This window comes from Neovison vison, chromosome X, assembly GCF_020171115.1.
Source record: "Neovison vison isolate M4711 chromosome X, ASM_NN_V1, whole genome shotgun sequence".
Taxonomy (NCBI): Eukaryota; Metazoa; Chordata; class Mammalia; order Carnivora; family Mustelidae; genus Neogale; species Neogale vison.
Genome location: NC_058105.1, coordinates 38,251,281 through 38,273,562, shown reverse-complemented (window position 1 = coordinate 38,273,562; position 22,282 = coordinate 38,251,281). Strand labels below are relative to the sequence as shown.

At 40.9% G+C, this 22,282-nt stretch overlaps 1 protein-coding gene across 4 annotated transcripts in view; it reads right to left on the bottom strand.

Annotated features, from left to right (window-relative positions):
• The window catches only part of ACSL4 (acyl-CoA synthetase long chain family member 4), a 114,703-nt gene that overhangs the window by 31,725 nt on the left and 60,696 nt on the right, over positions 1–22,282 (bottom strand). For 2 of the 4 annotated variants that reach the window (XM_044235809.1, XM_044235808.1), the window contains exons 2-6: positions 19,010–19,064; positions 6,385–6,915; positions 5,963–6,140; positions 4,504–4,613; positions 4,252–4,390 (exon numbers count right to left, since the gene is read on the bottom strand). In XM_044235809.1, the coding sequence (XP_044091744.1) occupies positions 4,252–4,390; positions 4,504–4,613; positions 5,963–6,140; positions 6,385–6,735 (778 nt within the window). In that variant the 5' untranslated portion in view covers positions 6,736–6,915; positions 19,010–19,064. The remainder of the gene's footprint in view (positions 1–4,251; positions 4,391–4,503; positions 4,614–5,962; positions 6,141–6,384; positions 6,916–19,009; positions 19,065–22,282) is intronic. The other 2 variants (XM_044235810.1, XM_044235811.1) reach the window with 2 other exon arrangements.

Here is a 22,282-nt window from a genome sequence, read left to right as displayed (position 1 = left end):
TTTTTAACTTTTTCTAAAAATAATTTTATTTTTCAATAACTAAACTGTGGGCACTGAATTAGATACCACGATACATTTAACAAGTGATTTTAAGATCAGATTCCAAGTGGCAAGTAAAATCCAAAGAACACCAAACCAAAATTACCCTTTTCTACTGTTTTTATCATTGCTTCTTGAAATCTGTATAGGAAATCATTTTTTCAAAGTACTGAATGTGCAGTTAGTTAAAAATAATGGTGTAAGAGGTCCTTTCTCTCTGACTCACTCGCTCACCCTCTCCTGTAGTCAGAACACTTGTCATGAGTCTGGCTTCAGGACTCCTTAGGGCCTTCCAGATTTAGTGCTTCTTGCCCTGTCTGGATTGGATCATACTTTGACTCTGTGTAATTGAAATTAGGCAGGAATTTCCAGATACCAAGAGAGAGGGACCACGTGGAAGGGTCTATAACAACTCCATTCCCTATCAAAGGTAATTATCTACATAGTATCTAAACTTCTCGTCTTCTAGCCCTCTGTCTGAAGGCAGGGCTATTTAATCATCTTAAAGGTCTTGAGCTCCAGTGCTATCTTGGCTTACTGAATGACTGAGAGAGGAGAGTAGAAAGGTCCTTCCCACTGATTAGCTTCAGCTATCTAGAGCAGGGGGTCAGCAGACTTTTTTTTGCAAAGGACCAGACAGCAAATAGTTCAGGCTCTGAGGGCCATACAGTATCTGCCAAAACTATCCAGCCATAGATGCTTGTTAAACAATTGGGATGGTGTTCTAGTACCAGTTTATTAACAGAAACGGAGAGCAGGCTGTAATTTACCAACCTCTGTGCTATAGTCATGCTTCTCAAACTATGTGTGGTAAGGACTTTTTCTCCCCCTCAATAATTTGTGGATAGATGCTTTCAGAAAATACAATAAAAATGCATTCTTGGAAAAATGAAATTAAAAAAGACACAACAAATGAACTGAAAAAGCTTAGATTACCCAGACAACAAATTACATTTCAATAAGTACAATTAGAACAGTCATACACAGGGAAAGTGAATTAGAAAAACTGTAAATATTGTCACTTGAAAGTATCTTTGAGCCTACCAACAAAGAGAATTGCTATAACCGTTATTACTTTTTTGTCATTCCACAATACTAACAAACAGTTGAATGAAATCGAAATTCCCCCTTTATTAAGTGCCTAGATACACACTCTAAGCAAATGTTGTATATGTCAGTATTTTAAAACTAACACGACAGAATTTGTTTCTTGCTATTAATTCACCTACTCTAGACTGACAAGTGTTACATAGAAGATATAATGTTTACCTAAACTGTTCCTATGTTGTTTTTTTAATAGCTCTGCTGAGGTGTAATTGATACACAAAGAATTACACATATTTAACATACACAATTTGTTGATGTGAACATATGCAAATGCCTGTGATACCATCACTATGATCACGATAACAGACCTCTCTCCATCACCTGCCTCCATTTCTTTGTGTTCCACTGCTGCTGCTATTGTTGCCTTGATCTGTCAGGCAACTTCAACTCTACATGCTCATTTGAAACAGCATACTGAGTCCTCCACTTTCAAGGTGGGGTATTCTGGCAAACTAGTAACCTCCTTACCATTCCAGAATACACCAAAATGGCCAAGAATCCACAGATCTTTTATCAGTATTAAATAATGTTCTACAAGATGGGTGGCTTTTTATTTATTTTATTTTATTTTATTTTGAGAGAGAAAACAAGCTCTCTCTAGTGTCTCTCTTTTTTTTCTGAAAGATTTTATTTATTTATTTGACAGACAGAGATCACAAGTAGGCAGAGAGGCAGACAGAGAGAGAGAAGGAAAGCAGGCTCCCTGCTGAGCAGAGAGCCCGATGCGGGGCTTGATCCCAGGACTCTGAGATCATGACCCGAGCCGAAGGCAGCAGCTTAACCCACTGAGCCACCCAGGCGCCCCAATGGGTGGCTTTTTAAAAATCACTTTACATCCTTTATGGTCCCATGATGGTGCCACTAGGACAGGGAGACACCAGAGTCAACCCTAGTATAAACTATGGGCTTTGGGTGATAAGGATGTGTCAGAGTAGATCCATTCATTGCAACAAACATACCACTCTGTTGGGGGATGTTGATAAACAGAGGAGCCTATGCTTTGTAGGGGCAAGGAGTGCATGGGAAATCTGTACCTTCTGCCCAATTTTGCTATGAACCTAAAACTGCTCTACAAAATAAACTTTGTTTTTTAAAATCAGTTTAGAAAAATGAATTCTACTTTTACATACCAGTTAAAATAAAAAATTTAAGCAGTGTGATTTACCATTGAAATAACCAAAGGTAAAGTTATCCTTCAACTGGATCATGCTCCTTAAAGATATCTACTGTCAGGGTGCCTAGCTGGCTCAGTTGGAGGAGTATGTGACTCTTGATCTCAGGGTCGTGAGCTCGAGTCCCATGTTGTGCGTAGAAGTGACTTAAATAAATACAACTTAAAAAAAAATCTACTGTCAACTTATAGAATCAAGCAAATAAGAACTGCATTCTTTCTCTGATGACTAAGGGAAGTAGCAGCAGTAGACATGTTAAGCTTTTCTCAGTCTAAGGACATGATATGACGTTTCACTTCTTGTTATCATAACAACTATTAACTAAGGTAAAAAAAAATACATGTGTCTCATTACTGTAGAGATAAATGGAACTAGGTGGGATATGTGGTCTATCAAGTTACCACTGACACAAAATTATGAAGACTAATACCCCCACAGTTTTGTATAAAAATCTTCTGGTGAATCAACAGAATTGGCAACAGATCCCTGCTGCTAAGGACCTCCCAGGTGACCTCAATCTTGCAGTGTCAGTCTGGTGTTGAGAGAGAATTCTCCACGGGTCTCTTGAGTTTCTTTCTGCATGTCTCGTGAACAGAGGCAGTGACTGGGTTCTAGACCATCTTTTCAAGGATATTTGTGCAATAAACTACCTTGGAAGATAGAGATAGCATCTACCTCCAGAGCAAAAGAGTAGATGTGCTTCCTGTCCAGTACGGTAAAAATAATCTCTCTCTCACCAGAGCAGTCCTACTACCCTCTATAAAAGCTCCGGGCTCCCTAATCTCATGGTTGCTCTCCTGTAACACGATTCACTGCGGGTGCAGGCAGCATCCCAACCCTCTTCACACTGCCCTGTGAAAATGGGAACGTGGGGAAGCAAAATGAACGCTGACAGTCTGACTACTGCTTTGGCTGAGAGTAAACAACTGTCCTTCATCTCTGACCCAGGCATTTTGGACCTCCAGGAAGCTGCAGCTGGCTCACTTGTTTGCTTGAAAGGGGGGCAAAATCTCAGCCTCTGTGCCATTCTCCATACTGGGTAAAGGGCTATACAGTCTCTCTTTTTCATTGCTAATGTGTTCGGTGCCTAATGGTCAAATACTCAGAAGCTAAAGAGGGGTTCAACCAACGTTTTCTCCTACCAAAATTAGTCCTTTTCTCATCTAAGTAGACTTTCGTGATCTTCACATTAAACATGAAGAAAGAAACTACTTAAATGGAGTCTTTAATTTCCTCAACCCTCTGTCCTGATGACCAGCTGACATTCTGCCATAAGGTGCATCTGCTGGTTTCAAATGAAATACCAAATACCACCTCAGTGGGAGAATAAATTTGACCATGAGCTTGGCCAACAGCTTTTTGCATCCTGTGAAACATCAATAAAATCACTAGCATTAAGCATTTAAAAAAAGTTACTGGGGGCGCCTGGGTGGCTCAGTGAGTTAAGCCTCTGCCTTCAGCTCAGGTCATGATCTCAGGGTCCTGGGATCGAGTCCCACATCGGGCTCTCTGCTCGGCGGGGAGCCTGCTTCCTCCTCTCTCTCTGCTTGCCTCTCTGCCTATTTGTGATCTCTCTCTGTCAAATAAATAAAATCTTTTAAAAAAAAAGTTACTGAATGGAAGTCCTTAGATCTTTTCTTTACGTGAGCTCCAGGCTGGAAAATTACAGTGAGTCACGTGAAAAAGAAATTCAGACTGCCCCAAGTCTGAACCACTGAATACATTAACTATTTGGTAATTTTTAAAACACTGGTTACCTTTGAGGAGAAAAGGAGAGTAAACTTTAATCATATATGGTCCTGATAGTTTAAACCTTAAAAAAACTTTTTAAATCCAAGAAGTTTATGGTTTTCACTTGCATTACTTCTTTTCCTAACCTACCGAAATAAACCTTAAATAGATGAATAAATTTTGTTTTCACTGCTTTACTTACCATTTTCTGGCTTGGATCCCAATTCTTCTACTGATTGCATGCTGTGAATCTCAAATCCTTCAGGGTATTCTGCTTTATTGATAGTCTTATTGTCCACATATATGATGTGTTTAACACAACTGATGTCTGACAATGCAGTCTGTTGAGCAGAAAAAAAGATCCAGCTGTTACATGTAGGCCCGTAATATACTCAATTATTGGACATTTTACTGTCAGAGAATACCACCATGAATTCAAAGAATTCTTATTTACCTTAAGTTTACTTTCCAGAAGTTCAACGCTAGTAATCAGGTAGGTAGCCTCAGATTCATTTAACCCATGAACTACAGCTTCTTTGCCAAGTGTGGCATACAAAGTCACAACTACATAATAAAAAATAAACACATACGTTAAATGATAAACATTTATGAGATAATATTATTTAAATCGGCCTTTTGTGATGGGTACACTCATGGATGCAAAGACATTTTATAATGTCGTTTGATTTCATGTTCTCTGCTATCACCTTCAAACGTTGCCTGAAACTTCCCAGTAGCCCCAATTTGTCCTTATAGAGTCTCAGGATTCTAACCTCCTAAACCTGAAGAAACCCAGGCATACTGGAAGCGCACAACTGTTCAAAAATTAGTCAATCAAGATTCTCAAGGCCAGTAAGTTTCTGGCTGAACTCTTAATTTAGGTCAGAGCTAGCCCACCTAGAACTACCCTGTGCCATGCTCTTTCATTGGGCATAGCACTAAAGAAGGAGTAAGTCCTTGAGAATCTTCAGATTGAGGATTTCAAGGTGGAATCATGTCCTCACTCCTAGGGAGTGTTTTTAGTGGGCCTCATATCCAAGCTCAATATTGGTGACCTCCAAGCCTTAACTGGGTGGGCCAACGATATCTACTCTTTAGGGGCTGCCAGACAAAGGAAACATAAGCTGAAACCAAGATGAGTTAGAATCAAGGGGTGTCTGTTAAACTTCAGACTGGAAATTCAGCTCTAGGCTAGTAACCAAAACAGCAACATGATTAGGAAGAACGACTTTTCACAAGCTGTTGATTGTTGAAGGTGGGTGATGGGTATATAGGGGATCATTTCATACTCATTTTGTTTGTTTGAGATACAAACTCTTGATCACTATACTACACTTGCAGTGTTCTTCATTCAGTAAACAACTGAGTGCCTAGCATGTGGTAGGCACTGTTCTGGACTTTGAATTTTCAAAAACAATATCATGCACAACAGCAAAAGCAAATGCTTATGAATCAGGAATACACTCTGTACTTAACTCTCTGGCCAATGTATCTACTGTCAGTTCAAGTTGTTATGTGCTCATTTCACATGTAAAATGGAATAGGTCAAAGAAGAGGCCTTGAAGTAAAGCAATGAACTATAACGATCCTAAGCAATGATTTTTCTTTCGTTGTTTTAATCATTATCTTGTATGTCATGCCCTAAAAAAACACTCCTAAACCTTTCATAAATAATTCACTTCCAAATGAAAAGTAAAACTAAATTCTATCTATTAAGCTGCCAATTCCCATACTGGTTATTAGAAATTACTCTCTTTAACAGAAATTATCAGACAGCTTTTAACAAGAGTACATACCATTTTATGGAAAGAACATATGCAGAAAAATTGCTAAAGAACACAACAGCATCACAGGACAATTTCACATGTTACTAAAACCCCTTCTCTCCCCCTCCAAAAACACAAGGCACTTACGAGGGAAGTTGTACTTAAAGCAGGTCTGGGCCGCAATCATCCATTCGGCCCTGGTCTCGCAGAAAATGGCAATAGTGTTCTTTGGTTTCAGTCCCAGGGCAGTGAGTCCGCTACCAAAATTATTCACTCTGCAGTTCACTTCGATATAGCTCATCCATTTATAGTTCCCAAGAATTAACTGTTAAAGGAAGACATTCTCTAATATGAGTATGTTTACTTCAACAAGCAGTCAAAATACTATTCAAAGTATAGAACTCTAAAACTGCCTTTAAGTAAATATGCAGAAGCTGGAGCACTCTCTGAGAATTGGTTACACAGCGTATTTAAGTGGAATGGCAGCATATTCTAAATGCATTTGATCTCTGATCAACTGATGCATACCTTCCCCTTAAAAAAAATTAAAAAGTGCAAGAATGCTGTACCTTCTTAAAAACCTTTCCATTAGGCTGCATTTCGTTTTCTTCACTTAGGATTTCTCTGGTCCCAAGGCTGTCCTTCTTCCCAAACTTAGACACGGCATGATCAAATAACTTATCCAGAGTGTCGGCTCCAGGGATGTCTATGACAGCTAGCGAGTCGAAGTGCGTGACAGAGCGATATGGACTTCCGGGTTTGTCTGAAGTGGGCTTAGCTTTTATTCTCTTTGCCATAGCGTTTTTCTTCTTGGCGTTGGTAAGAAAATACCATGGAATAAATATAAGGGCACTGTATATTGTTATTAACAAGTGGACAGGCAGCAAAATAATGGTGAGCACGTTTAGCCTAAGTTTCATAGTGGCAAGGCTTCTATAGTGGTGTTTGTGTCTTGTTATTCTTTGGCTGCAAAAAGCCTTATTTTGCTGAAGAAGGCAATAATGGAAGCAGCAGGGAGAGGATCAGTATAGCCAAGGCAGTTCAATTTTAATGCTACAGATAGAAGTTAGTAATCTTTGGAAGCCGACAATAAAGTACACCTGTAGGTGAAGACAATGAACCAGGCAGAGAGCAGGATAAAGGAAAAAAAAGAAAAAACAAGAGTATTAGCAAGTTGATAGCAACACTGATTTAAATACTCAGGTCTTCAGTAGTTTATGTAATTGATCTGATACAGAAAGTTGAAATAACTGGTCTGAAAGACTGGCATTTTTCAGTTCCAAGCATTGCCATAAACTTCTGAATTTAATGTTGAGGGATGCTACTTTAATGCTTACACGAACATACTGATGGGATACTGAAGACTGGTTGAATTTGGGGAATGCCAATAGTGAGATTTCTCTTAAGTATGTAGATGTAAAATGGGTAGTTTTAAATCAGATTCAGTTTTATATGCAAAATGGGAGAAATCCACCAATGTAGGTTTATTTCTCAATGACCAACCTGGAAATACTATTTCTGAGGTAATGCTGTTCACGATATCCTGGCCCCCAAACTATTGAGCAATAGAATTGCAAAGTCATTTCCTAAGTTTTCTTTTGTGCTCAAAATTGCACCCCAGTGCCTAGGTATAGTCGTAGCAGGTCCAAACTGGTGTCAGTCGAGTCCTGGCCCTTGTCCATGACCAGTTAACACTTATGAGGAAGTCAGCACACAAGTCAGATCCAGTGTCCTTCAAGCTTCTTTCTGGGGGGTGGGGTCGGGGGGGAGGGGCAGCTAAACAGCTTCTTCAAATAAAAAGTCATGCAGACTTTCCACATAGGCAACTAAAGTGGAACTGCTCTGGCTGAATTGTGGGCGAGGTATTGGGGGTATCCAGAGCACCCACACTGGACTTCCCGGAACCCCACTCCCAAAGTGACCACCACTGAACATTTCCAGTGAAAAACCTGTGGAAAAAGCTAAGTGCTCTGGTGTGCGGAACAAGCAATAAATGCAAGAAGGCGTCCAGGTGAAGTGTGAAATAGCCACCAGTAGGTAAGGGAGACTCTATGGACATGGGACTTAAACTGGGCCGGGCAAAGGAGGAAAAGACTGGAGAGCATTCGGGCAGGGAAGCCACATGAAGACACACAGAGATGGGGGTGAAAGGGCCTTGGGGGAGTAGGAGGTGCCAATAACAAGGACACTAGCCTGACTGGGGCACAGAGTACGTGCACGTGGGCCAAAGAGGATATGGGTAGTACAGGGTCTGATAGATCAGACAAAGTCATTTTGATTTGATTAGGCACAAAATCGGGAGCCATGGCAGGTCAGGAAAATAGTGCCCATTGGAAAGGAAGTGCAGCAACAGCCTCGGGGACAGTATTAACTCCCAAGGAGCTGGCCTGCCTTCAGCTGAGAAAGCTGTTTTGGAGAGTGGCGGCATATTTCAACTATAAAAATTAATAGTTCACTTGGAGGAGACAAATTGAAGCCCATCCTTTGGCAACTCCTGTGGCAACAGAGGGACTATCTAAATCCCAGGACAGCTGTGTGTTTTTACACCAGTTACCATAAAGAGGTAGTTTAATCCTGCCTCAGTTTTTGTTCATGCCCTTCAACTGAGTGGGGTAAAGTGAGCAAGAAACTACAAGTGGAAAGACCTGGGTTTTGGTTCCCATCTTGGTCACTAACTGGTAGGGTAAGCTTGAGCCAGACAATAGATCTAAGCTTAGGATCAGACTAGATCAGTAGCCCTTAACTTCTTCAGGCAATGGACCCCTTTTAGAATCCAATGAGAACTATAAACCCAAGCTATACAAAATGGTATCTGTAAATTTAAGGGGTCTGTGGGTTCCCAGAAATCTATCCACAAAACCCTAAGGGTGACACTAACACTGAAGTAAGAACTGCTGGCCTAGATGATTTCCTGGGATCCTTCCAACTTTAAATTTTGTGATTTACCCTACCTAGAAATTGCTTCCTTGGTCTGACAAGGCTGGTCATTCATTTCTTCCTCTAACTTCCTACATCACTTGAAATGTCTAACACTCATTTTGATCCTTGATTATATTACCAATATTACCAAACATCTAAGCACCTAAGTATATAAGCAGAGACCAATATGTAGTTCTCAACCCTATCAAACCCAATACCTCTTTCTTAGAACAAATATCCTGTAATATTCTTTTATCCATCTCAAAGGATAGTCACAGATGATAACCTACTTATGTGTATAATTTAAAAAAACAATTCCTACTGGTAAGAGAAAGGAATACCAAAAGGAAATCAACTCAAGACAAAATAATATTTATTTCAATATATAAATTCTAAGAGACAATAACAGAAGATCAAAAAAAAAGTCTTGCCTTCAATTGAAAAATTGTCAGACTTGGGGCTGAAGATCTATAAAGAAGACAGCTTTTGAAGGGTTTATAATGTAATTGGATTAACTGTACTATATATTTTTAGTCATTCATGTTATATACATTTAATCTTTTATACATATTCGCCTTAAGCTTCAGAGGTAGGGACATGTCTTCTACTTAATCCTCATAGAAACACACACACAAAAAAAACACAACACACACAGAGTAGGCACACCTAGAAGAACATTTAGATGAGGAGAGATCGGAGACATCATTTATTCCAGTCATTCTGAAATTCTTTCTGGTGGTGGCAAGGGGGACATGGATCATCCATTTGAATAAAATCTTACGTGAACATGGGAAACACAAATATGTATAGATAAAAGCCAAAAGCAGAGCTGCTTTGGTGGGAGAGGCTTGAGAGCCCCTGCCTGGACTTCTTGAAACCCCCAGTTCAGCTGAAAGACCCACTGTTGTTGGTGAATAATAGCCAAGTGCACATTGTAACCAACCCCTAGCCCCCAGTCCGGTGCTCTTTCAAGCCCAGTGGCCAGCCTCTGCCCAGTTTTGCCTGTCATCTTAAAATCTTTCCTTGCCAAAGATTTTCTAGGGTTACACTCACATCTATTGATAAATTCATTTCAAAAAAAGAAAGAGGAAAGAACACCTACCATGTGTAAGTTTTGAGCACTGGATACAAAGATGAATAAAGTATGTACTCAGTCTTTTAAATGCATTTACATATGTGTTCATATGTATGACAGATGGCAGGAAGATGAGTTCACAAACATGTAGAATATATCCCATAAGAGGGGTACCTGTCTGGCTCAGCTGGAAGAGCATGTGACTCTTGGTCTCAGGGTCCTGAGTTCGAGCCCCATGTTGGGTGTAGAGATTACTAATTTGGGGGGGAGAAAAGATGGTTGAAGTAGGAAGTAGAACCATCTGGAAAGGTTTCACAGAAAAAGAGCAGTTGAGGTAGACAAGAAGGATGGTGTGTTTTCAAAAGACAAATAAAACAACTGGAAAAAGAGGACAGTCCTAACAGAGAGAACAAATGGATGGGCGAATGGATGGAGGCAGAAAAGGGCAGGATGGTGGAGAAACAGCCGTAGTGTAGCAGAAGCTTTAATGCCTTCTGCGTGAGGAGCTGCTCCACTTGAGGATCGAAGTCAGTGGGAAAATTGAATATTTTTGGACTGAATTTTACAAGCATGCAGCTGTACCGTAAGAGACACATGTGTATGACGACTCAGCAACTCAAGATTCAACATCTGCCTGTTGTACTAAGGGGAAATGAACTATTCTCTATGGAAGAGAAAGTCTGATTTCTTGGGTGGTAAATGGATTAAACTAAGGTAGGGGATCGTGTCTAACCTCACATGTGCTGATAAGCGGAACTCTGAACAAGTTTACCACCTCTCACTGAAGAGCTCTGGGCCAGTGGCATCACACAGCAAACAGGAATGCTGCTTCGTGGCACTGTTGGCAGAATTCCTCCCCATAGCCTGCTTATAGTCCACAGACACCAATCATCAGTGCTCGGAACACAGTCTTGCCCCCCTTTCACTTAGTTGTACTTTTTGGTGAAACTTCAACCCGGTTAAATCTAATTCTCCACTGAAGTCTGCCCCTGTACCCACACAGCTGAATTTGGCTGGAGAAAAACTGGACTGTGCTGAATGCCCCCTGCCCCACATGCATGACGGCTCCTTCCAGCAGGCCCTCCATGCTGTGCAGGAACTGCACTGCACCAGACCGCTCTGTTCACTGGCCTGCTCTCCCGAGTTTCCTGTCTGCTCCTTGTACTTCTGACCATCAACATCTTCTCTGACTCCGTCACTCCCGCCACTGTACCTACCCGCCTTCTCACACCTTTAGCCACGTGCTCTTCCCTCTGTGACTCTGCCCGTGGACCAGTGCTGTGCCCGGCTGGCGGTGACCGCTGCCTGGGGGCTCCCAGGCCCGTGTCTGCCTGGGCCCTGCCTCTAGCTGGCTGTGCCCGTGCCCTGTTCCACAGAATCATGCCCATTAGCATCACTACAGAGCTATTCTTTCTCTCATCTTAAAAACCATAGTGCATGGAGCCCTGGGTGTTGTGCATAAACAATGAATCTTGGAACACTGAAAAAATAAAATTAAATTTTAAAAAAACACCATTGCCTCTCTCGGATGTTCTCTGGTCACAGCCCCATTTCTTCACATCCCCATCAGGACTTGAGAGTCACCTGCACTCTTCCTCTCCCCGCTCTCTCTCCTAGCTCCTCCTGAGCCTACTACTCAGGCTTTTACCCCCTACCACTCCACAGATTGCTCTGATCAAGGACCCCTGAGCACCTCCACATCTTCACATCCCAAGGTCAGTTAAGGCTCCCTCATCTCTCTTGACTCATCAGCAGCCTTGGACAAGGCAAACCCCTCTGTTCCTGGGATTGAAACCTTCACTTGGCTTCCAGGAGACCACACTTCTTCCAGTTTTCTTCTGACTTTCCTCAGTCTCCTTTGCTGCTTCTTCCTTATGTCCCTGACCTCTAAATGCCCCAGTCCCTGGTCACCTAACCTCCTCTTGGCTTTCTCTACACTCACTCCCATGGTGACCTCATTCAGTCCCACAGCCTTAAGATGGCGTGTATGTATGTATATATATGCTGATGAGGCCCAGATGTCTCCCCCTCTCCTGGAGGTCTTCCCTAAACATTGGATTTGTAGATCCAACTTTTTCCTCAACAGATCCCTATCAGTCAAGTACCTCTGACATAACATGCTCAAAGCTGAGCCGCTGACTGTCCTGCCACAAACCGATCCCATCCAGTCTTGCCCGGCTCAGTAATTCCAGTTGCTCTGACCAAAAACCTTTGAGATTCCCTCTCTTGCACCTCTCTCTCTCTCTCTCTCTCTCTTGCTCCTCTCTCTCTTTCTCTCTCACACACACATTCCACACCCAACTCAGCAGCAGCAAATCCTACTGGCTCTACTTATAAAACACATACCAAATTCAACTGTATCTCCCTACCTCCACCGCTACCATCCTGGTTTCAGCCACTATCATCTCTTACCTAAATAAATCTGATCTCCCTGCCAATCTGATCTCCCTGCTCCCACTTTAATAACAAACTCTAAACTCAGCAGCCAGAGTTAGTTAAATGTAGTTAAAATGTAAGGTAGATTAGGTCTTTCAAAGAATCCCCATACAACCCACTCAGAAGTTAGTCCTCACTCTGCCCTGTGAGACGACAGGGATTTTTCCCCTGCTCTCTTGTATTTCTGACTTCATCTCCCATGCTTTCCTCTGGCTCATTCTGCTTTAATTCAACCTGTTCCTTGTGGTTTCTGGAACACACCAGGCATGACCCTGCTTCAGGACCTTTGGACATGTCTTCTCTCCCTGGAATGTTCTTCCAGCTCCTTTTTGTATTCACTCAAGTATCACCTTCTGCAGCCATCCTACAATGGCACCCCAACACCTCCAGTCCCTTTCTCACTGTTTTTCTCCTCAGCACCTATCACCAATATGACACATGCTTTCCTTTTCATATTTGTTACCAATGTCTCCCTAAGCTCCATGAGGCAGGGTTGACAGTCTGCTGCTGAACACTAAGTGACCACAACAGTCCCTCTGTGCATTAGCAGTGCCATAAATCTGCTGACTGAAATAAGAACAGATATGGCGGGGCGCCTGGGTGGCTCAGTGGGTTAAGCCTCTGCCTTCAGCTCAGGTCATGATCTCAGGGTCCTAGGATGGAGCCCTGCATCAGGCTCTCTGCTCAGCAGGGAGCCTGCTTTTCTTCCTCTCTCTGCCTGCCTCTCTGCCTACTTGTGATCTCTGTCTCTGTCAAATAAATAAATAAAATCTCAAAAAAAATTTTAAAAAAAAAGAACGGATATGGCATTGCTCTGGAACAATAAAGCAAAAATGTACGCAAGTACAACAGCCTGAAAGCCACCAACCTTTGTCACCTTTAAAAAAAAATCACTCGTCTGTGTTGACATTCTAGGACAGGGTATCCTCTTAAAAATCCCTATAATAAACTTAACCTGTTTTTAGCTGCTTAATAAAAAACATGAAACTGGAAAAACTGCCTGTTGCACAGAAGTGAAAGATTGCTCTTCTAAATGCATGAAGGCTATGCAGTGGGGACTACGTGCTTTCTCACCCATGCCTCTCACTAAGGTATGCTGTCCTTCTGCATATGAAGAGCAATACCTGCTGCCCTACCCATTAGGAGGACATGAACTGGAAGCTGTGCTTCCTTGAAATCAAGAAATTCATTTGTATGGCCTCCAGGAAAGGGCAGGCCATCATCTTCAGTCACAAAACAGTTCACTGTTCCTGTTGAGGATTACCATTTCATATGGAGAGCAGATGAATAACCACTCACTGAGCATGGACTCTGGGCTAGGCACTGTGCTCAGTCCTCCAGATGCATTATCTCACTGAATCCTTCAAGAAACCCCTTTGAGGTGGTACCCTCATTTTACTGATGATATAACCAGTCTCTGAGAGAGCATTTGCCCAACGTGACCTAGTGAAGTAGGGATTCTGATCCAGGTCTAATATATTTTAAATAGATCATAACAGCTTCAAATATATTTTAAAGCTATGTTTTCATCTCTCCTGTCTGTGACCCTAGGCGTACTGGTATAATCTAAATAGGTGACAATGACAAACTTTGTGTATGAAGAAATCCTGGAAGCAATTTTGAGCACTGATCCAGCCTATATCCCGAGGCATTTTTATAGGTGAAAAAATATCCTCTAGGTATCGAGTGAGTCCTAGAAGCTTAGGGGAAAATCAAATAAAATTTTACCTTTTGTCTTAAGGTCAAGTTTAATGTTAAATATTTCATTCCAGTTACTTCAAATGCTCTGAGATAGTTAGCTTAAACACAAAAAGCATTAGTGATACATTTAAGCTCTAGTACACAAAGTAAACAAATGCTATATATTGATTAAAGTCTGAATTTAAAAGAAATCATCTCCCCCAGAAGCATGTGACACATCAATTTAAGAATGAAAAAGAAAAACTAATAAACTGAAGTCCATTAATGCCCACACGTTTTTTTCCCCCCAAAAATCTGGGAAAACAGACTTCACTAAGCAAGGATTCATGCATTTGCCAAGTTGAAACACAGGATAAGGACAGATAAAGGTCATTTGTCCTTTACAAACAACCTTATGAAAATGAAAAAGGCATCAATTTGAAAATCAATGATTAACTATGTAAGTGCTACTTTAAGAAATTACATTTTCAGGTCACACATCACTTAAAGGGGTAATTTAAATACCAAATAAAGAGAAAATTTGCCTTCTGTATCCACTCAACATTAAATCAGAAAACAATTTAAAAAGTTCCAAGAGGGATGCCTGTGTGCCTCACTCCATTGGGTGGCTGCCTTCAGCTCAGGTCATGATCTCAGCGTCTTGGGTTCCAGCCCAAGTGGGGCTCCCTGCTCAGCAGGGAGTCTGCTTCTCCCTCTCCCTCTGTACTCTCTCATTGTCTCTCTCAAATAAATAAATACAATCTTTAAAAAAATAATAAAATAAAAATAAATACGTAAAAGTTCTAAGAGATTAAACAGATAACATACCTGTGGCACTTTAAAAGATCCTATTTCTACATAGTTGTTGCATCCCTGAGACTTATAAATGGGTGGAGTGCTTTTAAAAAAAAAAAACTTTTCTCTCACATACTATTAAAAAGTTCCAAATGATTTTAAAACACAGAAGAGAAAGCTCAAAAATGATGTTAAAGAATGGATGCATTTGGTTAATGAAATCAAACCTCACAGGAGCTGTATTACAATATGATACACTTCATATTTAATACCAAAACTTTAAAAATGGTACTATTTTAAGAAAATAAAAGGCAGTAAGGGCAGCTGGTAGGCTTTCTTGCTGTTAGTTTGCAAGACTGAATAATCATGTGAAAGATATATTCACCTGCCCTTTGTAAGTCTCACCTGATTCAAATTGACAGACCAATCTAATTGACACAGTATAGTTTGTACAATCAAACTTTAGACCCGATATACAGTAATTATAATAAATACATTTGAGAGCTGAAAAAGCAAAAAACAAAAACAAAAACCTAGGATGAATGTATGCGTGCCCTGTCCCAACACACCGCACCTGTGCCTAGCTAGCTATTTTGACTACAAGCCTCTCACTACCACGACTGATCTTTGGGTGCGTCTCCAGCAAGATTACCCAAACCTGTCTACTTCCTCACCTGGAGAGGGATTAACCCCTGAAGTCGCCATCCTGCCAGTCTCTTCCCAGCTTTTCCCAGCCAAGAAAGCACCTCAGCTGCCATGCTGAAGATGCTCTTTCACAGTGCAGCAGAAGTCCCCTCCCATAATGCTTTAAGAACGTCCCCAGCATGCATCAGATTATGTTTTTTCTAGGTCATAGGATCTTATAATTGGGATCCTATCTATATGTGTTGAAATGAGGAGATCCAGCAGCCAATGTTGCTGCCTACACACTTCACATACACTCTGTATGATGATGCAGCTATTCCTCATTTCAAGTGATCACAACATGCTGCATTTTTAAATATGAAGCTTTCAAAAGTCAGGAGTTGGTTGTAGAGCTTTAATCCAAAGCTCAAATTAAAGGAATACTGAGGACAGACCATGCTAGAAGTGGCACCTACTGACCAAGCATGATGTTCCAATCCAACTTGATTAGACACCAGGAAAGAGGGAGGAAAACCAAGTTCTGGGGGTACGTATTTGCAGAGAAGTGCAGGGCTATAAAACGGGAGTAGGTAGCACAATGCCAATTTCAACGTCTTAGGCTACTGCTGAAGATGAACTCCTGCAGATCCCTGTAGACAGATCCCTGCTGCTAAATTAGAGGGCACATTGCGCCATGGGGTAGACTAATTTTGTCTGTAAAGTCTTCTATTCCCAGGTATTTTTTTTCTCTAGGGGAACACAGTCATGGCTTATCAAAAATCATTCAAAATAACTTCAAAATTAACTTTCAGTCATAATAAATGTCTTGCATCCAAGTGAGATCCTACCTCTCCTATCATGTTACCTATTTATTAATAATAAAGCAATACAAACCGCAGGCTGCCAACCGTGAGTATAGATGAAAAAAAAAACAAACCTGTGACCAGCATAATACTTGCCCTAGTAATAACTCTGTATAGTGGGGACAATTTTGCAACCATTCCTTTTTCTGCCACATGACCTACCCTCCACGTTTGCTAGAGGAGGAGCCAGTTCGACAGGTTAGTTCTTTGCTAATGTTGTTTCCCGGTACTCTTTACTATTAAAAATTATGCAACAATGTAGTCTTAAGTCATTTCCATTTTTTTTTAAGATTCTGTTTATTTGACTGAGAGAGACACAGCGAGAGAGGGAACACAAGCAGCAGAAGTGGGAGAGGGAGAAGCAGGCTTCCATTGAGCAGGGAGCCGGATGTGGGACTCGATCCCAGGACCCTGGGATCATGACACGAGCCAAAGGAAGATGTTTAATGACTGAGCCACCCAGGCACCCCTTCAGCCATTTCTTATAAAATGGCCAAATAAGTCACTACAATTCAGCCACATGGCCACCATGTGAAACTGTGGTATGGTTTTGTCTTGTTTTGTTTTTACAAGCTCACTCTGTGCTTCAGTATTAAAATACCTTTAAAGTGAGATTATTAAAAAGAACTCAAAGACCGATGAATCTGTTTAAGACTGAAATCCTATAGCCATTCAGACAACTCTCAAATATTAGCACTAAGAAAAAGAAGAGCACAGATATTCCAAAGACTGCAGAAAGTTCAAGATTTTTTTTTTTAATTCTTAGCATTTCATTATGGCTCTACCTGACATTTTAGAAATTAAAGGATTCTTCTCTAAAGGAGGAAGCCACATGATGCTAAATACAAGAAGCCAGGGAAAAGTACTTTTAGAGTTAATGTCTCCATACTGGGGATGAAGAATACTTTCCGTTCTTTTCTCTTCACATTCATTTGCTTCCCTGGCCCATGCATGCTTCACTAAGGTGAGTAAGGGAGGGGGATAAGGGAATTAGGTATTTCTGCTTGGAAGTGTATTTGGGACAGCGAAGGCCCAGCTATGCCAATCGGAGAGGAGTCTCTGAAATGTCAAAGGCACTCCAAAGTATCTGTAAACTCCTGAGTACAAACTGCACATATGTTTCTGCCAATGTGTTTAGCAACTCCTCCTCTCTGCCTTGGTAATTTTTTTTTTTTTTTACCTATCTGGATGGGCTGTAAGCCGACTGCTCTAAATGGTTATCTGTGTTTGTAGGGTGTGTGCATGTGGGGCATGGCAGGGAGAGGTGGGGGAGAGAGGAGGATGGAGGTGGGGAGGGAGGCAAGAGGAAACAGACTCTCTGTGCACAAAACAGAAGCCTGAATACTACTGTCCTCAAGATGGCACCACAGTCTATTTCCCAAGGAAACACTAGCCTCACTGATACCTCACCACTTTTATGAATCATGGGGTAGCGTGCTAAGCAGCTGAATTCAGAGACGGCTAATTTGGGCCTGCTGAGGAAAATCTCTGGCCATGTTTTCAGATTTTTCTAATGCAGGCTCATCAGCAGATTTTAGTACCAAGCTACACAGGAACATTAAGTCTTGAATTTCTTTACACTCGGCATTCAAAAATAATTATTAGCACCTAAGAACTACTAGATCTTCTGTTTCAAGTTTATAACCAATTATAATTAAAGTGATTCTCAGAAGACCAGAAATACAAGAGAGGCAGCATCATATACAGGGTTTTAGTCCCGGTTCAGCAGTTTGCTGAACAGTAAGACATGGAACAAATCAAATAACCTCTTGTCTGTGTCCTCATCTGTAAAATGAGAAAACTGGATTCTTATTTTAAGATAGCACAGGCCTGTAATAGTTTTAAAAGCAAAGAAGGATGGTGAAGGGAATGATACAGCTGCCTTGGGTTGGGGGGCAGGTATAGACATTAAAAAAAAAACCCTATGATTTGCTATCACCATCATTTCATAAAATACAGAATGTATTTAATGCCTCTAAATTAGATGGGCAGATCTTATAATGACAAGAAATCATTTGAAGGGGAAGAGTTTAACCTTAAAAAAAATGCATGGCCTGTTGTCCTTACTTTCCTCACTTCACCCTGGACCACGAAAAACTCCTCACTGACCACCAGTGGTCTAAAAATCGATGCTTGGGGAACACTGGACTAGGTAATTTCCAAGGTCCAAGACTAACACTAGGACTCTAATTTTAAGTGTGCTATTGTGTTTCTTTTAAGAGTGCTGTTGTGTTTCTTGTATTCCATGCTATGGTCTAGAGAAGATACTCCGGTAAAGGAAAGAGCTAATACCTAAAATTCTGCAAATCAGAAATATATTTCAATCAGTTTTGAGAACCAGTAACTAGAACAAGCTTCAGCTTACTGGGGCGAGCAGCCACTACTACAGACATCCTCTCATCGAGAATAATGAACCTCCTTACAGTTAGCAAAGTGAGGCAAAGGGAAGCAAACTAGCTTGGCAAAGACTCTCGGCCTGTAAGTCTCACCAGTCAGAACTGGAACACTCCCATCTGTGGCTCCACTTTTCGGTAATCACTCAAGGAAAAACATTTTACTTAGATTTCAATTATCACTTCCCCTTTCAAAAACGAGGGGTGGTAGTTTAAATTTTAGAAGCTGTACAGGGTAAAACGTTTTCCTGTTTTACTTTTCCAAATATTGCCCTTTTAACACAAACATGGAGATTGGCAGGGTTTTTCCACAACAAAAAGAGTCAAGATGCCTGTTAGTATAGTTAAAACTTAATTTCCTCCAAAAGCTGATAAAATGACAAATTTAGAATTTTCAAAGAATACTTACGGATTTCCTTTTTCTCTTAAGAAGAACACGTGTATGTATCTTTTGTGATTTCAATCTGCAATAAAAGACAACATTAATGGGTACATTGACACAAGAGAAGAACCCCTTTTGAAAACACTCAAGTGCTGTATCACATTACCTGTGCACCTTAGCTCATGATGAGCCAGGTATCCAAGACAAAATAAGAAATGACTCGAGATGGTCATCTGGCTAGAAGTAATGCTATTAGGATCACAGAAAAGTAACTTCGCCTGACTAAGAAACAGTAGTCAAAACTCTGTGGGGAAATGGTAAGATGAAAAAATGGGCAGAGGAACTAAATAGACATTTCTCCAAAGCAGACATCCAGATGGCCAACAGGCACATGAAAAGGTGCTCAACATGATTCATCATCAGGGAAAGGCAAATCAAAACCACAATGAGATACCACTTCGCACCTGTCAGAATGGCTATCATCAAAAAGACCAGAAATAACAAGCCTTGGTGAGTTGGTGGAGAAAAGGGAAGCTCTGCGCAGTGTTGGTGGGAACGTAAATTGGAGCAGCCACTCTGGAAAACGGTATGGAGGTTGTGTAAAAAAATTAAAAATACAACGATCACATGATCCAGCTATCCCACTTATGGATATACAGCCAAAGGAAATGAAAACAGGATATCAAAAACAAATCTGCACTGCCATTGTTTAAAAAGATTTTATTTATTTATTTGAGAGGGAGACAGTGAGAGAAAGCATGAGAGGGGAGAAGGTCAAAGGGAGAAGTAGACTCCCGGTGGAGCTGGGAGTCCGATGCGGGACTTAACCCTGGGACTCTGGAATCCTGACTGGAGCTGAAGGCAGTCACTGAGCCACCCAGGCGCCCCTGCGCTGCCATGTTTACTGCAGCATTATTCACAGCAACCAAGATAAGCAAACAGCCTAAGTGTCCACCAATGGATGAACGGGTAAAACAAATGGGTATGTACACACAATGGTATATATTCAGCCATGAGAAAGAAGGAACGCCTGCCATTTGCAAAAACATGGGTGGACTTTGAGGGTGGACTTTGAGCCTTTGTGAGATGAGCCTGGCAGAGAAAGACAACTGTGGCATGATGTCTTTCATTTGTGGATGCTAAAAAAGCCACGCTCACAGGAACAGAGTAGAATAGTGGCTACCAGAGGCTGGAGGGGGAACCCAGGGAGATGTTGTTAAAGGGTTGTTAGAAGATGAGTACATTCTGGAGATCTGATGCCCAGCCCAGTCATCACAGTCAACAATGCCATGTCATATACTTTCAAAACTGCTAAGGAACTAGACCTTAAATGCTCTCACCACAAAAAAAGAAATGATAATTATGTGATGCAACAGAGGTGTTAGCTAAAGTGAAGGTGGTAATCGTAACAATATATAAATGTATCAAATCAACATGTTGTGCACCTTGCACAACATTATACGTCAATTATAGCTCAATAAAAAATGTTAAAGTAAAATGAAAAGAAAATGGCAAGAAGCAGGAGTCATGCTGTTAATAGTTTTATTTGTACCTCTTATTCCACCCCTCAGCCCCAGTCAGGACAGGAGCCATTCAGGGATAAAGTCTGACCACAGAAAACTAGTCAATCTACCCAGATAGCCTCAACCCCAAGTGCCTGCACATGCCTAGCGATTTTCCCATCAAAATCCAAAATGAATAATTTCCTTTAAACAGTGCAAGATTCTTTCCAAATCAAAACACAGCACTGCTCTAGGCAACAACCTACAAATATTTTCATCTTCCCTCAGCGAACATACAGATCAGTTTTATGATGCTCTTGAAGCTATACATGCTATGAAAGGTTTGGACTGACCTATTTTGTATAGTGCAGGAGAAAACAACTTATCATCTGAACACCCAGAATAGTAAACTTAAGGCCCTTCTGTAATTTGACATCGCTTACTTACATTTCAACACTGCGGGGGTGTCCTAGGCACAATTATGATTTTGAAGAAGAAATGAAGTCTTATCTCCATGAGGCAGTACTCAGTACTACTTGCATGAGACTATGAGAAAAACCCTTCAAACACGTTTTTAAAAAAAATCTAGACACTCCAATGGAAGTCGCAAACATCCATATGGCTAACGACCACACTAACTACTTGGTGTTAACTCAGTTCATTTTCTCTCCTGCTACCATCAGAACAAGAGGGCAAGAATGATTTACACCCAGACCTATCACCAACAAAGCATTCCTTTTGTTTGGTTTCACAGAACTACTTCTTCACTTCAAGTGAATATCCACAATCTACTTTTGGAGAGGGTGTGCTGGGGACAGTGTCAGTGTATGTGTGAACACAGATGGTTAAGACTACTTATAAACGGAAGGCATGCTACTTAACATTTTCTTATTTTTCTCCCACAGGGCTAACAATTCATATTAACATAAGCAGAGTAAATCTCTGCGCATACATACTCAAATAAAGTCCGAAGAGCTCAAGAAGAGAAGGTTGGAGAAGCAAAACTTCGTATTTCTAAATACAAATGGATAGATTTCCCCCACAGATTAATTCAGGTAACTGAAAACAACAAAGACCAACTTTCTACAAAATCATTTAAAGACCTATGGGTGGCAGAGGGGAGATACAAAACTATCCACTAGCTTATTTTGGAAAATAATTTCATCCATAAATATTTGTAAAGGATAGTTTACACTTGGTCGTTGGTACCATGGAAGGAGAAGATGGAGAGGTAAATCAGAAGTGTCAGAGAATTCTCTCAGCTGGATGAGAGCCCCAGTTTCAACCTTCTGCTCATTTCCAGTCTCACAGTCCTCCATCAATCAGGCAAGACAAAGAAACTCTCAGAGGTTCTTAAATACAAGAGACAGGGATAAAGTCCTGTCCTGATTTTTTTCCAGCATCTGTACATTTAACGGACATTTATTTCATCATTTAAAAAACAAAACAAAAACAAGCCACCGCTGTCCGGCAGATAGAAGGCAACTAAATCACATTTCCTCACCTTACTTTTTCTACACGATGGAAAAACACTCTGAACGTAACCTCTCTCCCCCTAGCTTTCCTCTTCCAAATAGCACCCTGTTCTTAGAGTCATTCTATTAAAATAAATTGAAGACATAATTTTGTATGAAAGATCTAAGCAGATGACCACTTACAAATGACTGGGACTAGGAATAGGAATGATCTGGCTGAAATTAGAATGCAGATTTGGAACACACTTCTCACTTTCACATGTATGTGCAAGTTTTTGTTAGCACAAGGAAGCTGGAAATCCTTAGCAAGGCAAATTTTTAAC